Source organism: Chrysemys picta, chromosome 6 (assembly GCF_011386835.1).
Source record: "Chrysemys picta bellii isolate R12L10 chromosome 6, ASM1138683v2, whole genome shotgun sequence".
In the NCBI taxonomy this organism is placed as follows: Eukaryota; Metazoa; Chordata; order Testudines; family Emydidae; genus Chrysemys; species Chrysemys picta.
Genome location: NC_088796.1, coordinates 46786600 through 46806581, shown reverse-complemented (window position 1 = coordinate 46806581; position 19982 = coordinate 46786600). Strand labels below are relative to the sequence as shown.

Genomic DNA, 19982 nt, shown 5'->3' with positions numbered 1-19982 from the left:
TATATGGATTGGTCTTGTGCACCAGTGGATCATCTAAATTATTTACTTTTCTGCTGAACTGTTCTGACTATACTCTAAAGGAATGTTTATCTTTTGCCCCATAAAATGTGTACCATCAGCTGCAACTTGTTTTTCTCTTGAGGCTGATATAACTTCTCCAGATGTATGTTATAGGTTTGGTGAACTCCAACAGCAGTTCACAAAGTATTTGTGTATACTGACGAAAATTCTAAGTGTCTTAGGCCTGGGCTTCACCAGGGTATTGTGCACCAGTGTAGATATGCTGTTAGACACCGCCCGTGACTGTAAATGGTGCAGCTTCCCCAGGTATCTCCTGAGTCCCTGACCAGTGACTTGTTCTCTTCTCTTCTCCTTAAATTCTGCTAGTCTCCAAGCAAATCAATTTGACTTTCCACCCTGATATAATCTCATATCTGAAATCTCAGCCATGTGTTCACAACTTTTGACATCTTTCTTAAACCTTCCCTTTTCCTGCCCCCAATTCACCTTCTGCTCAGGATCTCACTGATTTTTTCAAAGAGAAAACTGACAAAATCTGACATGACCTCATCTTTTCCTTCTTCCATTCTCTCCTCTTCTCCTCTTATCCACACCAAGATTTTCTGTCTACTTTTCTCCATCAATTCCTTGCCTGCCCTAGAAACCTTTCACCTATTGTGCGTTCAACCTGTGCACTAAATGAGGCAGTTCCTGCAGAAAAAATAATTTGCAATCATGTAATTAAAGATTGTATCACAATACATACACACAAGGTGGAAAGCTTAAGTGGCATTTCTATACTATAAATGTGGCATTTCCTAACTCTCATGTGTTTAATTTTACAATGTAAAGTTGTTTAAATATAGGTTGGAGTTTTTTTGTGGGTGTTTTCCTGGGGTTTGTTTTTTTAAAGGAAAATAACTAACAAAATCTATTTTGTACAACTGTTACAAACACCCTGTTGTGCATCAACAGCCATGTTTGAATACTGAAACTTCTACACGGTTTCAGGTACAGGATTAACCATGGGTACGTCTACACTTACCTCCGGGTCCGGCGGCAGGCAATCGATGTTCTGGGATCGATCCCGGAAGTTCTCGCCGTCGACGCCGGTACTCCAGCTCGGCGAGAGGAGTACGCGGCATCGATGGGGGAGCCTCCCTGCCGCATCTGGACCCGTGGTAAGTTCGGACTAAGGTACTTCGAATTCGTAGCTGAATTTGCGTACCTTAGTCCGAAGTGGGGGGTTAGTGGGGACCAGGCTCATGTTTGCTATCAGCAGGAGAAGATGGTTATCCCACAGGGAGGATGGGCTACTGGCAGCCACATGCTGGATCTGTGTAGTTGTGGAGAGCCTGGCCCAGACTCAGGAGGTGTGGGGGGACTCCTTTCTGTGTGGAAAGAGTGAGGAATGGGCTAATGTGGCCATGTGCTGTCTGGGGCACGGTGGGATAGGCAAGGTAGTTCAACTCACACGGCCCCCTCTTTCTCTCTGAGAGATAGTTTAGCTCCTGCTCCCTGGTGCTCCCAAAGTTGGGGGAGGGATGGGCTACTGGGAGCATGTGCTTGATTGGGTTAGAGAAGAGAGTGGGGTGGGGCCCAGCATTTTTCCTGCCCATCCCCCTCACATTGCTACAGCTCTAGCAGCAACTTGTTCCCAGTACAGTGTGTAGTGCTGCTGCTGCTTTAGCAGCATTGTAGGCCCAACTTTAGAATGTTCATGTTCAGTTATTATTTTGGCAATATGCCATCATTTTTCTGAGGAATGTAAGTTACAACAGGGAAATGGCAATTTTAATAATTTATATATCAGCCAAACATGAACACAAATTGGGCAAGAAAGAGGCACAGCTCTAGCACAAGGGCTTTCTCACTGCCAAATAGCAAAAGCCGATTGCAAACAGTGGAGGTGTAAGAGCTTCTCAACGGAAAGAATCTTTTCAACTGAAAGTGTTAGACAACCATGAGTGTCACGACCAATTCCCTCTATAATCACAAGACCAGCCTTCCTTTCACATTATCACTGAGGTAAGGTAAGGTTTCCCTTTCCCTGGAAAGGTGTAGCAAAGACAGATTTAATTAAATTTTTGGCAGAAAGCTAGTTTTTCCTTCTCTGGTTCTAGCCATAATTACCGTAACATCTGTTTCTTAGCACCCGTGTTACAGTATTTACATCTGATACTTGGCTCTTGGATTAATTTCCTAATCCTCTCTTCCTTCCAATGTTACACAATGCTATGCAGAGAAGTTTATATACAAATGTTTTGGCTGGCTCTATGAATTCAATTGGTATTAGCATTCTCTCTTGTAAATATTTAAGCATTTATCAACCTAGATCTCATATGTTTTCAAACACTGCCTGAGAAGTGTGACTACAACGCACCATTTCTTTGTTTGGTGGGATTTGCAAACCTCTTTTGTGCAGTTATTGAATGTGCATATATCAGGGATTGGCAACCTTTGGCATGCGGCACGCAGGCTGGGACAGTTTGTTTACCTGCCATGTCCACAGGTTCAGTTGATCGTGGCTCCCACTGGCCGCGGTTTGCCGCATCAGGCCAATGGGGGCTGCAGGAAGCCATGGCCAGCACATCCCTCGGCCTGCGCCGCTTCCCGCAGCCCCCATTGACGGTGAACTGCAGCCAGTGGGAGCCATGTTCGGCCAAACCTGCGGACACAGCAGATAAACAAACCGGCCCGGCACGCCAGGGTGCTTATCCTGGCGGGCCGCGGGCCAAAGGTTGCCAATCCCTGGCATATATGTTTCTATTTAATATAAATATACATCCTGACTTAAAAAAAAACCCCTCAAACCCACAAAACTTTCTTCTTGTTAAACTGTTAATGAAAATTTTTAAATCTTAAGGATGCATTTCAAATTCCAAAATGCATATTGGGGAAAAAATGACTAATCTTTATGTTCATTTAGGACATTCAGTGAAATTAACACAGCAGAAGAACAATACAGCTTGTGTCAAGAACTTTGCAGAGATCTTGCTCAGGATCTGCAGAAAGAAGGACTTAAGGTATTTAAATCATTCTTTTCTTAGTTAAAAAAAATCAACATCTTTGTACTGTCAGGTCCCAGGTCCGCAGTGCCCTCTGTTAGCAGTAATGCTTTCTGCATTATCATGCCCTACCTTCTGGCTTCAAGGGATTCTGTTATTTTGTTCATTGATGATTAGAATAATTTAGACCGAAATTGCATTTAGCTTCAGGGGGCTATCTTGTGAGATCCTTTAAGAAATGAAACCAATCCACCAAGTTATTTAGCATATCGTACATGTTGTTCTAAAAGCTGTGTTCATTAACAGAAGGGGTAGTCGAGCTGCATAAAAAATGGATTGCTTTGAGCCTTACTGTGGCCAAGCTTGTAAACTGTAAAGCGATGTATTCCTCCTTGTCTTATTATTAGTAAATATACAGATCCTATAGCTTTACTGAGCATAATATACTGTATACACTGAATTTTTACTTATTTTTTGGGAGGAACCCGCACATTATTCAACAGAGATCTTTATTGGTAAAGCAAAGAGTAGCATTCAAAGATTCCTAAAGGTACCAATCAGTCCTCTTCAGCCACGGAAGGTTGTTGTGATACAAGGATATGGGATGACAGCATGGAGAAAAAGCCTCTGTATTGACAAATAACAAAGGGTAAACTTGTCTAAAGCTCTGAAGTGACTTGGCCTATATCCCATTGTTTGCAGTGCTCCTAAGTCTTTAAGTGCTTTTGAAAGAGTTACCCAAACTCTTTGAGTTGGAAGAGAGATATGGTAACGACTTTTAGCTTATCACTTTACAAACACATTTTCAGGTGATTGGGATTTACGGTGCACGTATTGAATTGCATGTGCACACTTGCCTGTACAAATATTAGGGCAGATTTTCTGCCCTGTTCTGCTCCCTTTGCACACTCAAGTGATATAAAGGGAGCAGAGACGTTGGAGATCCTTAACTGGGCATTCCCGAAGCACACAAGAGTTCCTAGTAGATGTAGACTTGACATAGCTGGCAGCTGCCCCGCAACTCCCAGTCCAGGAGATGCATGGGAGGTGGGTAGAGACTGGGGAAGTGGCCAGAGTACATTAGCAATATGCATCTGACAGATACAGATAGCCAGCTGGTGCAGGTTAGAGCAGCCCCCAGCTACTCGGCTCTGGCAGCAGGCTATAGCCAGGCAGAAAATCTTATGATAACAGGCTCCATTATAGCCCACCATCCATGCTGTGTTCAGCATAAGTTGGATGCAGCAGTGAATCTAACCCCCTGCTTTAAAGTCATTGTTTAGACACTGAAGTAGAGTTCAGCTAGGTGAAAAAATGGCCTATTTACAGAATAAATCACTGTAAAAATTCTTCCATACCATGTATGTTAAGTGTTTTATTTGTTTTCTAGGGTAAAACCGTTACCCTGAAACTGAAGAATGTGAATTTTGAAGTAAAAACAAGAGCTTCCACAGTGCTCGCTGCTGTTTCTACTGAAGAAGAAATATTTGCTGTTGCTAAAGATATGCTAAGGACAGAAATTGACAGTGTTGCCCCTCACCCTTTGCGGCTAAGACTTATGGGTAAAATATTTATAACTTTTTTGTTTTCCTTTTTAGGGCAAGATCCCCAAGTCCCTCAGATCAGGCATGCTGCACTCCTGGGAACAGGTAGCATAGTTGGATTTACCCTTCCCCCAGTAATCTTGAGACCTGCTGGGGACAAAGCCCCTGGTGCAAATTAGAGCAGTTTCAGTGTTGCTCTAACTTGTCCTGGTGGATCGTGGCTCCCAGGGAGTTGCTCCACCAGCTGAGATTGCCGCCTCCTCCACAACCCCTGCCTGCCCTGGAACACCCTTATGCCAATGTTGGGGTGCCATCCTGTGACATGGAATCCTCAGCTTTGCCTCCTTAAAGCAGTTTTAAGTCTCCTTTGCACGGCAGCAGGGAAGAGTTGAGTATATGGCTCTATCATTTTTGACAGAGGAATTACCTTAATGATAGTGTTATAACTTGGTGGTGCTATATTTTGTCTGAAGTTAAGATTTCTTGCTGAAGTGAATAGTGTTTTTTTTATTCTAAGTGTAAATAGTTCACTATTCTTTTTAAAAAAAGTAATATCCCAGTTTTAAGAAAAAGTTCAAAGAATAAATATTTTAATGGAAAATTTCATGCCAGAGACTCCAGCCAGTAGGAACAGAAGCAGACAAATCAGGGTAAAATAGGGCCCAATTGGGGCCATGCTGCTCCCCAGCTAGACCCAAATTTTTGAAGGGGACACTCCACACTCATTCTGAGACAACTGGGATCCATGCGCTGCCACCCGTTCTCTCCTCCCACACCACGTGATCTTTGGGAAGAATTGTAGAGAGGAGCCAGCAAGAGACTTCAGCCTCTAGGAGCAGAAGCAGCCGAAGCAGGGACCTCTGAACATTCAGAGAGACCTTTCTACAGTTTTGACTGGACTTGCTCTGCCCTTTGCTGATTGGTCTGCTCTTTGCTCCAGCACATCCTCTCAGTCGCAGTCTCTTCACCTCAGCTTCACTCCCACCTACCCCTCTTACTCAGTTCTCCCCTAGCCCCCTTAACCTCCTTCCCTTCCCATTTAGCTTATCCCCCTCCTAACTAAATCCATTCCCCCCAACCCCACCAAAAGCTGTGGAACTAACATGACATCTTCTATCATCACATTGATCACTCTGCTTCTATGTTAAGCCTCTTCACTGTGTCTGTCTTGTCTATCTAGATCGTAAGCTCTTGGAGGCAGGGACTGTCTGCTACTGTTTGTACAGTCCCTAGCGCAATAGGACCTTGTTCTGCTGCAATAAACATGATTATTAATTACTGGCATCCAGAAATGAACAACTTTAGAATTTAACTTTCCACATGACTACGTGATGTTTATGGCATCACATGATGTTGCTATGTGGTGTTTTAAGGGTACTGAAATTCCCAGTAAAATTGAAGTAGCTGGCAAATCTTCAGGACTGGTAGTAAAACTGTAATTGCTTTATGATCAGCTGCTAACACACGTTCATAATACAGTTTCTGTTATAAGATACCTATTTATATTGAGTGGCTTTGCATCTTTTTAATGCCCATTAGTGTTCATTAAGTTTTAGTTTTATTTATCAGTTACAATTCCATTTTTATCTGTCTCGTTTGTCATATTCAGGCATACGAGTATCAGGGTTTCTAAACGAAGAAGAAAAGAAATACCAACAGAGGAGCATTATCAATTTCTTAAAGCCAGGAAAGCAAGCAAATGCTTCTCTGCTTCAGCCAGGGAAATCCAGCCATGAACATTTTACCAAAGCTTCAGAAACATCTCACAGAGAGAGTTTTTTTGATAAAAAGCGAGCTGCAAGGCAACAAAGCAACCAGGAACTTCTTATAAACAAACCTGCAAACAAGCAGAACTCACATGATATAAAGTCATCAGTAAATCCTGTGGACGAAACAAATAACGCCATAGGCTCAGCGAATTTGAATGACTGTCGTAGCCTCACTTGCCCTGTTTGCTTTGAGGAGCAAAGAGACAGCGATTTAGAGGCACTTAACAGACATATTGACAAGTGCCTCAATGGGACATTGGTAAAAGATAATGCAGAAATATCAACGAGTGAGAATTCATGGGAGAATGCACATCATTTTTCTCTGGACAGTAAAAAGAAAACATTTGAAATGTGTCAAAAAAATAAAATGAACAAATCAGTGGCTACAGCACAGTCAACACAAGTAGCTGACAACTCTACTAGCAGTAGCACAGAAGCATTCCCTAAAGTAGTAGCTAACACTAGCAAGGAAAGAGAGCATAGTCTGCTTAGTGAAACGGCTAGCAACATGTACTTAGAACAGAATTTTTCTTCCAAAATCATTTCATTGGAAAATGCAGAACGCTTTGAAAAGTCTGAATGTACACAAGAAACTCAGCCTTCCTACTCCTCTGGAGCCATCAGAGACAATGTTCTGGTTTGTCCAATTTGTAACGTGGAACAAAAAACAACTGACCTTTCATTGTTCAACAGGCATGTGGATGTTTGCTTAAATAAAGGCATTATCCAGGAGTTGACAGAGCAAATAGTTTGTCCAGTTAAGAGTCAAATTACGGAAAATTCAAAGTCAGTTGGTGAGTACTTAGGTTAAGAATGTCACCTTTTTAAATTGCCCCATCCAATATACAATAGGGTTTTTAAGGAATGTGTTGTACATTTTAGGGTTCTGAGTCTGGTACAGCTACTGAATTTTAAGAAGACGTGTCTAAAGGGGTTGGCTATTTCCATTTGAAAAATATCAAATTCCGTTGTATGACATGAACCAGTTTGGTGTATTAGTTTGCCACTAATTGGCTTGCTTTAGTACTTGTCTTTTTGATTATGGAGCGTTAACTTTGGAATTGGCTCGATAAATAGGACAAGATTCGAGACCTACGACTAGTATTTAAGAAACTGTTCAAAGTGCTTCCTTTCTGATCCAACATGAGAGAGTTTCCGAGCATATTTATAAAGCTACAATAGCAGCATTATACTATATGTGACTGTTTTTACAAAGATGATTTCCTAAAATACTGGTGTAGATCTTCCTAACTATGCAGACAAGTTGTGGTATAGAAGAAATGCTGCATATTAGTGAAGATTTTTTAATAGTTTTATTCCCAGAAAGACAAACAGTGTAAAACAAACATGAATTTCAGTAGGCCATCTTGGAAATCAACAGCATTAGATTTCTATTACAGAAATCTGTGATCACATTCAAATTTATTCCTTAATTTGTTATTGGGCTAAAGGGCTTTTTTGTTTTTACTTATTTTGAATATAATTGACAGTACTAAGGAAATGATCAAATGTTAGCTGCTTGGTAAGAGATTCAATCCAACTGCTTCAGAAAATAATAGGAAGGAAATTCTTCATCTAGAACTTTTCTCCTAAAAGTTCTGCTAGTCATGCAGCTCCCTGCTGTGCTCATTGTGTGTTTAAATAATTCATTTTGGATGTTCACAATCGTTCTTTAGGAAGCATGGGCAGAGGACATCAATATATGAATCCCACAACAGGAACAAAAAGGTATGATAGATCTCCTCAAGTGTGTATGTACTTGTATTTGAAAGTCACGCTAGCAAACTGTTCAGCGTTGTAAAAGTTACTTTAGGTGGTTTAATGTTTGTTTGTTTGTTTGTTTGTTTGTTTGTTTGTTTGTTTGTTTGTTTGTTCCTAATGTGTTCTTTTTTTATTTTAGGCCTGGACTAATGACACCACAGTCAACATCAAAGAAAGCCAAACCAAGCAATTCCAAACAAACAATTGAAACATTTTTAAAATGATTGTGTAACACTTTATCATATATGAAGAATTTCATAATCGGTGTTTTATTATTCAAATTAGTTTGGTGCGGGTGAAGGATTGGACTCTGATACTTGTCACGTTGGAATCCCTGTAAACCTCCATTGGAGGAGTACAACATTTGAGACAAAAAAATAAGTGATCTAGCAGGGACTAGAGCATTGAATTAATTTTCCATTCAAATCATTTTTTCATAATAGTTTTTGTCTAAATTATATCTGTGGAAAAAATAGCATGCTAAGAGTGGGCTTTGTTTTATCTTGACGTAGTGGAGACTCAGGGTATGGAAGTCACCAGCAATTCAACTTAGGTTGCTAGTGACCGACAGTTAATATGTGATGATTGTTAGCCAGTGTAAAATGGATTGGATTGAATTCAGTTTCTAGTGGCCAGATATCCACAGCACAAAACAATTGGTACTCATTTATGTCCATGTTGATATTCTCCGTAGGATTGGGCCCCAAATCCAACTCTCATTGAAGTCAGTGGAAAGCCTGCCACTGACTTCTGTAGGAACTGATGGGCCAGGTTTGTAGGGCTCAGTCCTGACAAGTGCGTGGCACGCTTGTGGTATGTTGAGTGACCTCAACACCCACTGACTACAAACACTTTGCAGGATCAACCCCTTAAATGAGCATGGAGTGTGAGAGACCCCCAGAATAGGTATGGCATATACAGGCTGTGCCTCACTGGTTCTATGGAGATATAGAGAGCTTCAGATTCCTATGCATTTGTCAAACCAGCACCTTTCAAAAGCACTAAATTCACTTTAAGAAAAGCAACAGAGGGTCCTGTGGCACCTTTGAGACTAACAGAAGTACTGGGAGCATAAGCTTTCGTGGGTAAGAACCTCACTTCTTCAGATGCAAGAAGAAGTGCATCTGAAGAAGTGAGGTTCTTACCCACGAAAGCTTATGCTCCCAGTACTTCTGTTAGTCTCAAAGGTGCCACAGGACCCTCTGTTGCTTTTTACAGATTCAGACTAACACGGCTACCCCTCTGATACTTTAAGAAAAGTTAAGGATAAACTAGTATAATGGTAGTGTGACTGATGTGCAAATGTGTATGACATTGAAATGATAGTCCTGAATATATTAAGACAGGAAATAACCCTCCTTCTTTTGCTCACATATTTTTTCTCTTTGAAGAGATGTAGTTTATGAAAAATTATTTTTGTAGTTTGTTATAAACCATGTTTTTATGAATATATGTAAGGGGGAAAAGCTGTAAAGTACACTTATTTATTTAAAATACTCTGTTTACATTCTTTACTTCCCAAAAATTAAATTGTTTAAATATTTAGTGTCAATTTATAATCAAATATGCCTATAACGTAATATTTTTTCAAGCATGTCATTTTGTAATAATGAGAAAATTCTTAGAGTTTATTTTTTTTAAAAGTCATTAAAATATGAAGTAAAATGGCATCTCAAAAGAAAATGTCCACCACAAATAATGCATTGGTGAACATTAGCTATGTGAGGACTTTTTTCCTTTTAAAAAAAATACAGCTGCTCTGGTTTTATGAAGTGTATTTTTGTTTTTCTGAGAATAGCTTATAGAAATAAGTTTTACATATGCAGCATGTTGTTAAAGGAGAAGGAGACAACCACAATTATTTGAACAGATGAAATAAGTTTGTTTTGGCACTGGCAGTTATTTCATCATCCATACAAAAGTGTTGTTACAGTTGACAGAGAAGCATTTTGTAAGCATTATTTCTATAGATAGAATAAAATACTAGTGCAAAATTAGTGTTTCCTTCACACCTAAAAACTTGGTGAGTTATTCTTTGGTACAAGTATAAAATGTAACTGCCTTTAGAAAAGAGATTATATATTTAAAGGAGAAACTTGGCTTGATTGTTTAATGCTTTTCATACACATAATATATTGCTGAATATATAGTCTGAAATAGAACATATTTTCCATTTTATTTTTATTAGGTTCATGTAGTATAATAGAGCAATAAGCAATGTGACAAACATCTGTCATGTTTGTTTTCTTGTCCTTTCCCCAGAAAGAGAATTATGTGCAGGAGAGTATTTTTGTTTAGGATTTTTAATTTATACACACACAATTTGCTATGTGTTTGTTAGAGAAGGCACAGTCACTTTTTTTTTTTTAATGGAAGTCATTTGCAAGATTGTAGCATCTTACAGATGCACATCTTTTTGAAAAATTCAGTGTGGTGACACTGTGAAGAAGTGATAAATTTCATTTTTCCACTTCTAATCTCTCTCTCTTATAAATAATACACACAGAGATTTCTATGTATAGCTAAGTATTGAACTTGTTGGTTTTAAATTAAATATTCCTGATATACAGGTAGTGACTGAAAATCTTGACCTGAGATTTGCTCTTGTTAACATCCAGGAAGCCCTTTTTAGACAAGTTAGCTTTCATGGGTCTAAGCGATGGTAGAGATCATAGAAATGTAGGGCTGGAAGGGATAATGAGAGGTCATCAAGTCCAGCCTCTGTGCTAAGGTAAGACCAAGAATACCCCTTCCCTGACAGATGTTTGTCCAACCTGTTCTTAAAAACCTCCAATGATGGGGATTCCACATCCTCCCTTGGAAGCCTGTTCCAGAGCATAGCTACCCTGACAGCTAACCTAAATCTCCCTTGCTACAGATTGAGCCCATTATTTCTTGTCCTTCCCTCAGTGAACATGGAGAACTAATGATCACCATCCTCTTTACAACAGCCCTTAGCATATTTGAAGACTATTGTCAGGTCTTCCCTTAGTTTTCTTTTCTCAGGACTAAACGTGCCCCATTTTTTTACCCTTTCCTTGAGTTTTCTAAACCTTTTATCATTTTTGTTGCTCTCTGGACTTTCTGTAGTATCACCACATCTTTCTTAAAGTGTGGCTCCCAGAATTGAACACAGTACTACACCTGAGGCCTCACCACTGCTGAGTAGAGTGGGACAGTTAACACTCCTGCTAATATACTCCAGAATATTAGCCCTTTTTGGAACTGTATGACATTGTTGTCTCATATTCAATCTGTGATCCACTATACCCCCCAGATCCTTTTCAGCAGTACTACTGCCTAACCAGTTATTCCCCATTTTGCAGTTGGGGATATGATTTTATTTTCTTCTTAAGTGAAGTAATTTGCACTTGTCTTTATCCAATTTCATCTTGTTGATTTCAGCTCTGTTCTCTAATTTGTCAAGGTAATTTTGAATTCTAATCTCATCCTCCACAGTGCTTGCAATTCCTCCCAGCCTGGTGTCATCCACAAATTTTATCAGCATGCTCTCCACTCCATTTTCCAAGTAATTGACGAAAATATTGCCCAGAAATGACCTCTGAGAGACCCCACTAGATACACCATCACAGTTTAGCAGTGCACCATTGGTAACTACTCTGAGTACAGTCTTTCAGCCAGTTGTGTACCCGCCTTATAGTAATTTCATCTATACCACATTGTCCCCTTGTGTTGATACCACCAAATATCCTTGTAAAAGGAAAGGCTTGGAGAGGGTTAATCTTGGTGTAGAATGAAAATCTTGAACTGCTCTCCATTCTCAATATGCCTTACTTTTAGTTCTGTGCCTCTTTCACTCAGCTTTTGTACAATGAGTTTCTTTCTTTTAATTTAAAATGATAAAAAACATTTCTTCTTCTTGAATTTACTTTTCTTTTAGTTGCAAGTGACTGAGTGAAGGGTGAATATTTCATAGCCCTCCCTGTGAAAGGCATGAAGAGTTTATATTTTGCACTGCTACTTATGAAGAAGAGAAACAAAAAAGCAACAAGCCGAACACTGATGGTTTGGAGGGAATTTGTTGGGGGAAGCATATACTTAGTATGGCTAGCACAAACATAAGGGGAGGTCCTCTGAAGCACAAAGCAGGTTTCAATTATCATGTAAATTAACAGAACCAAATAATGCAGTTGAGTGTAATAGCATTATAACAGCATTGAGTCAATTTAACACATATCTATCTACAGTAAGTTTGTCATTTGCTTTTTACTTCCAAGTTCTGAAGTATCATCCTAATCTTACCTACAGAATATCTCACCATCATTTGATAATACTATGACTAATTTTGTGTAGTTTCTTTTAATTGTCCAGAGTCCATTACAATAGAATCCCTTTTATCCGACCCTCCATTATCTGGCTCTCTGTATTAACCGAACAACCAGCGCACACAGATCCAGAAGCAGGTGATCTCTCCTGTGGCCACTAGATGGCACTGCAGCCTTGCATTTTCCCATTCTCCAGTTTATCCAAATTTGACTATCCAATCTGGCCCAGATCCCAATTCGATCGAATAAACAGGGTTCTGCTGTAGTTGGATTCCTGAATATGCTAGGGGTCCAGTCAGTCACCTTCCTTCCGCACCCACCCACATACCTGATAGGATTGGAGATTTGGAAAGCAATTGATTCTTCAAAAATTGGGATGATAGGGTGATATTCCAACCACTGTTTTGCTTTTTTCCCCAGTTCCAAAAGCCACTCTAATTGATGGTAGCTCCAAAGGTGTGGACAGCAGGGGCTGAGTCTGGGCAGCAGTTCCACTCCTGAACTACTGGCAGACTCATACATTGAAATTATTGCTGTATTTACAAATCAACTGAAATCCTTCTCTCTGTCTTCTATCCCAAAGGAGGCAAATGTAGGGGATGTCTGTCAAGAGTCATGCTGCCAGGGGAGAGGTCTGGGGAGCAGCCCAGAGGGGTCTCAATAAAGATGCCTTGGGGCTGGGAACAGATTTCCTCTTGCATGCTTGTGTTCTGAGGGATCTCGCAGCCATGCCCCCACTTCACATCACTATTTATATTACTGCAGTACCAGTTGGGATCATGCTCCTTTGTGCTAAACTCTGTTTAAACACCTTTGTTGAGATTTGTCCTGCTCCAAGGAACTTGTACTCTGATTAAAGACAAGACACAACAAATGGGCATAACAAATAATAGGAGACAGGGGGTGAGGAGGAAGAGAAGGATACCAATAACCAGGATAACAAGGCCCTGTCAAGTATCAGAGGGGTAGCCGTGTTAGTCTGAATCTGTAAAAAGCGACAGAGGGTCCTGTGGCACCTTTGAGACTAACAGAAGTATTGGGAGCATAAGCTTTCGTGGGTAAGAACCTCACTTCTTGCATCTGAAGAAGTGAGGTTCTTACCCACGAAGGCCCTGTCGTTACACAGGCTAATAGTGTGTGCATGATTTGATGGTTCTGAATCATGTACACTTAAATGTTTTTATTTCCCTATCAAAATTTAATAATCTGTGCTCCTGCAACATTTGCCCCGTCCCCTAATCCCTGTGAAAAGCAACCCAAGATTTACTTAGCTTTCTATTATTTGTTTGTGTGTGTTCCCTTTTCTTTTTAATAGCCTATCCTCAACTACCACTCTGCCTAATATTACTAGCTTGGCCACAATTTTTGTAATATAAACTAATGCATTCAACTCTCATAGATAGACCTTGGTGCTTCTGAGAGAGGAGGGGCTTCTGGGGCTATGAGCTGCAAAGTCCTGGCTCTAGTCTAGGGGCACAGAATGAGGGAGATTTATAGCTACCCTTTTGCCCTGGTACTGTTGGCAGCTACTCACTCAGTCTTCTGGAAGATGCTGAAGCCTTCTGAAATGGTCACCAGCCTAGTGAATTCCATGACGAGTTCACCTCATTTAGTGCTCTAGTTTTATCATCTTCAAAGTTTGAGCACTTATGACATGGCTGTAATGGAATCATTAATTCAGATGACAGAGAGGAATTGTAAACTGGTGCTGTAGGTACTGATTAGAACCTTGGACTAGTAGCCAGCACTCCTGGATTCTATACTCAACTCTACCCCTGGTTCTTTATGAAGCTGCAAATCCCTACCCTCAGTGGTGCCAATTTCACAAGGTAAACCTTATTGTTTAAGTAGTTACTCTTCTTTGGGTTTTACTGTGGAAAAGGAATACTAAGAGCTATATTAAATTACCAGTGCCAGGTACAATACAAAGATAAGTCTCCTACTCAAAAGAAATTATTCTGGAACACCTGACTCATAGGAATGTTAAGCAACTGAAAGCAGAATTTCTGTGATTCAGCTGTGACATGGTAAGCCATGCATTCTGCTCTTTACATGTTTACTTTCACACTGATTCATTTTTTTATTATCTCTGACGTGTATGTTGATGCTGTTGCCTCTTATAATTAGGTCTAGGTTTATCGTATTTAAAGATTATGTATGCACTTCAGCATGACTGTATTGGAAAGATTTAAGCCAGCTGACTGGGAAAAAAATGTTAAATCGTGCACTGCATAGTGATTAGAACATGAGACTAGTAGTTAAGACTTGTGGATTCTATACCCCACTCTACTTAATTTGTAAACCACTGTGAGAGTCATAGATGAAACATGCTATGTAAATTCCTGTTAATATTTTTTTAAATAAAAAGACAATTAAGCTTTTGAAATGTTAGCACTTAATTCAATAGCCAGAGGCAAAAATATTTAATCGTAAGTGCCTTCAACCACACAAAATAAATGAATTATATTTTTGCACAGCTTGAGGTAGTTTTTCCAATATCAAGTTAACAATATTAATTTTACAGAGTGCTATATTCATGTTTTTAAAAGGTCACATTAAAAGAAAATTTCTATATTCTATAACAAAAGGGTATTCGCCTCTAGAATAATATAGGAAGAGTGGCTAAAGTAGATCAAAGTAGGAGTGGGGAGTAGACCTAGTTTGGTGGTACTGCCATGTCTTGACTTTGTAGAAGCACAGCAATTTACAAGTACAAAGCTGGTATTTTCACACACAGTTACTACGTATTTGTACTGTGGTAGCACTTAAGGTATGTCTTCAGTGCAATAAAATATTTGTGGCTGGCCCAGATCAGCGTACTCAGATGGTGGGACTATAAAATTGCAGTGTGTTGCTGCTCAGGCTGGAGCCCAGGTGGAATAGCTACACTGCAATTTTACTGCCTTGTGAGCCTGAGTCAGCCAACGTGGGCCAGCTGTGGGTGTTTTATTGCAGTGTAGACATACCCTCAGGACCCATTGTATTAGACATTGAATGTACATTATTGATTTATTTGTATTCCTGTAGCTGTACCGTAAAAGTCTGTGCTGGCTCCAGTTTGCAATCTAAATGTATGAAAAGAGACTAATATGCGGAGGTCCAGATAAAAGTGACGCCACCATACTTTGTACAGTGAGCAGCAATTAGATGGACTCTGTTGCCTGGGCAATATCAAGTGTTTGGTTATTTCCTGCTTCTGCTTGCCTTATCTTAAGGTGATTTTAATCTTTTCCTTTTGTCAAGGAGGCAGTAAAGCTGGTGAGTGAGAGGTGGGTGATGGGAGTTGTACTTCGATGGTGCCTGGCACGGTTTAAGCAGCTCACTAGTACTATTGTGTGCCCCACAGCCTGGGCTGGGAGGGCAGGGTGGCCCTTTTCTTCTGGCTGTCTCTCGGTTATAGCCCGCATCATAACAACCTACAACCCTAACCAACCGGTTTTTCTATGCAGTTAAAACAAGTCAAAGTCAAATGCTTCTCCTGCGCACACAGGGCGCTGCTGCTAGCGGGCACCTCCCTCCTCGCACCCTGTTGAGTAGCTAGCCCCAGAGCCCTGCCTGGAGGGCAAAGGAGAGAACTTGGGGCCGCACTATGAAGGCGCTGAGCGATTTCCTGGGCGCGCTGAGCCCCAGACACGATGGAACGCAGCCGGCGGCGGAGGCACCCGCAGCCGACGACGAGACGCGTGAGTGCGCGTGGCTGGGGCTCGGCGCTGTGCGGCCACAGCGGGTCGGGGCAGCGGGGATCGCGCCGCGGGCTGATCACAGAAGGGCAATGTGGCCGGGCTGCTGCAGGGCGGCCGTGAGGCGGGAGAGCTCAGAGAGAGCAGCCCCGCTGCAGGAGGAGGAAGGAACTGCTTTTAGACAGCTAGACTGGGCAGAGGATGTTCCTCGACTCTGCACCGGGCCGTTTGCATCTCTCGGGGACACGTTTTACAATCCCCGTCAGATCCGTTGCAAGAGGTGTTTTCCTGAGCCTGGTCTGAGAGAACCCGGAGCAAGCTGACCGAAGTCGAGCCGGTTTCTTTGTGTTCCCTCCCTGATCCGCTTTAGACCGGGCTCAAGCTGCACAGTTAAGATCCAGACTTTCCCAAGGGCCTGGGGTGTTTGGCTCTGCAGTTCTGGGTTGGGCCACTGTGGAAATTGGAGGGGAGCTATAAAGTTTGGCTACAAGTCTGAATTCCCTCCCCTCCCAACATTTTTTGGGGGGGATTATTATTAATTTGTGCTTTAGGTATAGTAGCATCTAATCAGGAGGCTTTGAGTGTATGACACACACCTTGCCCCAGAGAGCTTACCTTCTGAACTAGAGGAGGAGCAAAGGGTGGGGGAACAAGATATGACATGCAAGTGAAGTGGTCAGGTTATTAAGTCCTTTTTTTGTTTTGTTTTGTTTTCCTTTTTGCCCCAAAGCAAGGAACATACCAAAGGTGGCAGAGAAGGAAGTAATCAAACTGTGTACAATTTTATGTACATTAAAAATAATGTACATCAAGTATCTATCAGAGCCCCTCAGTCTTTACAAGTCTGGTATTATGAGAATCAGGGGCACTGGTTTTGGCCCATCTACAATCCAAGTCCCTGGACCTGCAAACACTTGTGCACACGCTTAACTTGAAACACATAAGAAATCCCACTGATTTCAGTGGGACTGCTCACATGCTTGAAGCATGTACATACATTTTGCAGAATCAGGGCCCAAATCAACTATGAAAGGAGGTTGGGTGAATGTCTGGGACTCTGGCCCCATTACAGTCAATGGTAAAACTTTTGCAGTCTCCAGGGGTGTAGTATCCTACTTCCTGTCTGCAGCCCATACAGAGAGCGCTTTTGAGGGTAGGTGGGAAAGGGTGCTATAGAATAAGGTATAGTTGATAAGTCAAGTAATATCACTATAAGAGCTGGCAGAAATTTGTCAAGTGAATCATTTTTTAATAGGAAAATGGCCTTTTTTTAGACATTGGAAATGTTAATTCTAAAATGTCTTTTTCGTTTTTTTCTCTCCTTTCCCGAAGTTCAATGCCAAATAGGAAAAAAAGTGGAGCGGGTTTGGAGGAAAAGACAAAAACCTGAAAAAATTAAAATTCTAAAATGCAAAATTTCACCAAAAATTGAGTAAATGAAAAAGCATAGCTTCTTGGAACCCTCTTCCTCCACTATTCAACCAGCTAAACTCTCTGTTTAGCCTGCAAAACATATTGTATTTCCTGCAGGGTAATGAGAGATTTTATCTTTGTGGATAACATGGCAGGAAACTAAAAGTGAGACAAGCAAGATTCATTATTCAAACTCTAAACCAGGGTAGTCAATAGGTGGACCATAGGCCAAATCTGGATCGCCAGACACTTTTGAACAGACCTTGAAATCTTTATTTACTTATTTTCATTTTTATTGGTTTCTTCTTATTATTATTTTCTCTGGAGTCCGGACCTTGACTATACCTTGACTAAGAAATTTGGACCTTGACACAAAATAATTGACTACCCCTGCTCTAAACCATTCCAAGAGAGAATGCTGAAGCAACGCCGACCTCAAGCTTAGCGAGGGATGTGTTTTGGTGGCTCCTGCAATGGAAGAGGGCAAAAGGACAGGATGTGAGATTTCCAGCTCCAACAGAACTTCAGGATAGGCTGCAGTCTCCTGTGATTTGGCCAATGATTTGGAGCCAGGAGATTTGGACTTAATAAAACCCAAATGCTCAGAGCCACTTCCTGTTTGTTGGTTTCCAGTAGTCCACCCACCCTTCCTCCGCTACCTAGGTCATTGTGGGCTGTGCTGGTTGCCACTTCGGGGCTAGGAAGGAATTTTTCCCCATACCACCAGATTGAGTGAAGCTGGCTGGGTTTTTTGTTTTTGTTTGCCTTCTTCCCAGTGAAACCTAGGGGTTGGATGTTGGACAGCCAGAAGGCTGGAATTCTCCCCCTCCCAAAGGTCACAGCTTGGACCTGCATGGGAGTCATTTAGTTGTTCCAACTTTTGGCAGGTGCCCAGTGCAGGAACTGGCTGATTTAGGCTCAGGATCCAAAAACGTAATGCTGTAGGCATCCCAAGGGAATCTTCTTATGAGATGGGGGCATCGTGTCTAACCCACTGGGGGCAAATGCAAACCAGGAGCCGGGGCATTACCTTGGTGGACCGCCCTGCCAAGGCACTTGGCAGCGATGCTGGCTGGGGGTTGAGCTCCCTTCTTGCCTCTTCCCTCAAAAGTGGGAGGAAGCTAACAGGCAAGTGGAACTCAGAGAGACCCTCCTTGTGTGATGATTGGCTCCCCCTGCAGTGTAAGCCTCCAAGAATTGGCAAATGATCAAAGGGGAGTGAGTGACTGCTCTGGGCTGTCCCCTGATGAGAACCTTGGATGTACTTTGACAAAGTTGCGGCCTGGTTAAAAACCCATACCATGTATCCTTGCCTTCTTCCACACACTGAGCATACCAAAGGACCTCTCTTTCAACTCTTGATTTCAATATAATTATTACTTGTTTGCAGCAATGTAGGTAAAGGAGAATCAGGTCCATTAGTGCTGAAATAATGGTTAAATGTGGGAATGGAAGAAGAAGCATAGGGATTTGTAGGCTTGGCCTTCCAAACAAGATTTTTTCTTGTTTCTGTGCAGGTTATTGCTTCCTGTACTGTTTCTGCCATCAGTCTTACTCCTCTTTATCCCAGGCACAGTGTGAACAGAGTGGAATGTTTTTTTACATTAAGATCTCTTGAAAATTCATTAATATGACACTGAGAAATTCAGACTTCAGGACTCCAGGTGAGAAGGAGAATTAGACTATGTCTACCCTACAGGTTATGTCAGTATAATGTATATCGCTCAGAGGTGTGAATAAACCAGCCCCCTGAGCAATATAAGTTATACCGACATAAGCACTCGTGTGCACAGCGCATCGTCGGCAGGAGAGCTTCTCCTGCTGACATAGCTTCTGCCATTCGCGGAGGTGGTTTTATTATGCCGATGTGAGAGAGTCTTCACCAGATGCACTGCAGCGGCACAGCTGCATCGGTACAGCTGTACTGCTGCAGCACTGTATGTGTAGACATGCCCTTAGCATGGAGGGGAACTTCCACATTACAGTAATATAATAGCTCTTGGGATATCACTGCTTTGCTGAAGCATGGCTGGATAACTTGTTAGGCTGTTGTCTTTTGTATTTAATGCGGAAATGCACTTTTGTTTGCATCTTGCTGATTTTCTTGGTCTTTGTCCCCATCTGTTAGATGATATTTCTTTGCCTCATAGGGATATTGTGTGGAAAAATACATTCATTGTGTGGTACTTAGATATTGCTGTGATATTGCCATAGAAAAGCCTATAATAAATGCATTGCTTTGAAACTGTCCAGCTGAACGTCTGTTTTGTCCACTGTGGCTGTGGATTATTGCCAGAAAGATTATTCTGGGATAAAAGATAAGATACAGTTAAGTGGGTGCTGCTTTCCCTGAATGTAACCTGAAATCATTCTACCTCAAGCTGTGATCTCACTAGACCTCAAGCTAAGCAAGAATGCAGTGGGTCAGGGCTTGGATAGAAGATCTCTAGGAAACGAGTAGTTGCTGCAGAAAGTGGTGCTGGTGGTTCAGTAGGTAGCACTGTCCTCTCTGCGACAGTTC

General features: G+C 41.5%; 1 protein-coding gene across 16 annotated transcripts in view; it reads left to right on the top strand.

Annotated features, from left to right (window-relative positions):
* POLK (DNA polymerase kappa) overlaps nt 1-19982 on the top strand; it is a 106788-nt gene that overhangs the window by 53781 nt on the left and 33025 nt on the right. For 9 of the 16 annotated variants that reach the window (XM_042855953.2, XM_065550094.1, XM_065550090.1 and 6 more), the window contains 3 exons: nt 2930-3026; nt 4399-4657; nt 6162-7115. In XM_042855953.2, coding sequence (XP_042711887.2) covers nt 2930-3026; nt 4399-4657; nt 6162-7115 — 1310 coding nt within the window. Of the gene's footprint in view, nt 1-2929; nt 3027-4398; nt 4658-6161; nt 7116-7997; nt 8050-8221; nt 9125-9309; nt 16052-19982 lie in introns of those variants that run through there. The other 7 variants (XM_005288276.4, XM_065550097.1, XM_065550092.1 and 4 more) reach the window with 5 other exon arrangements.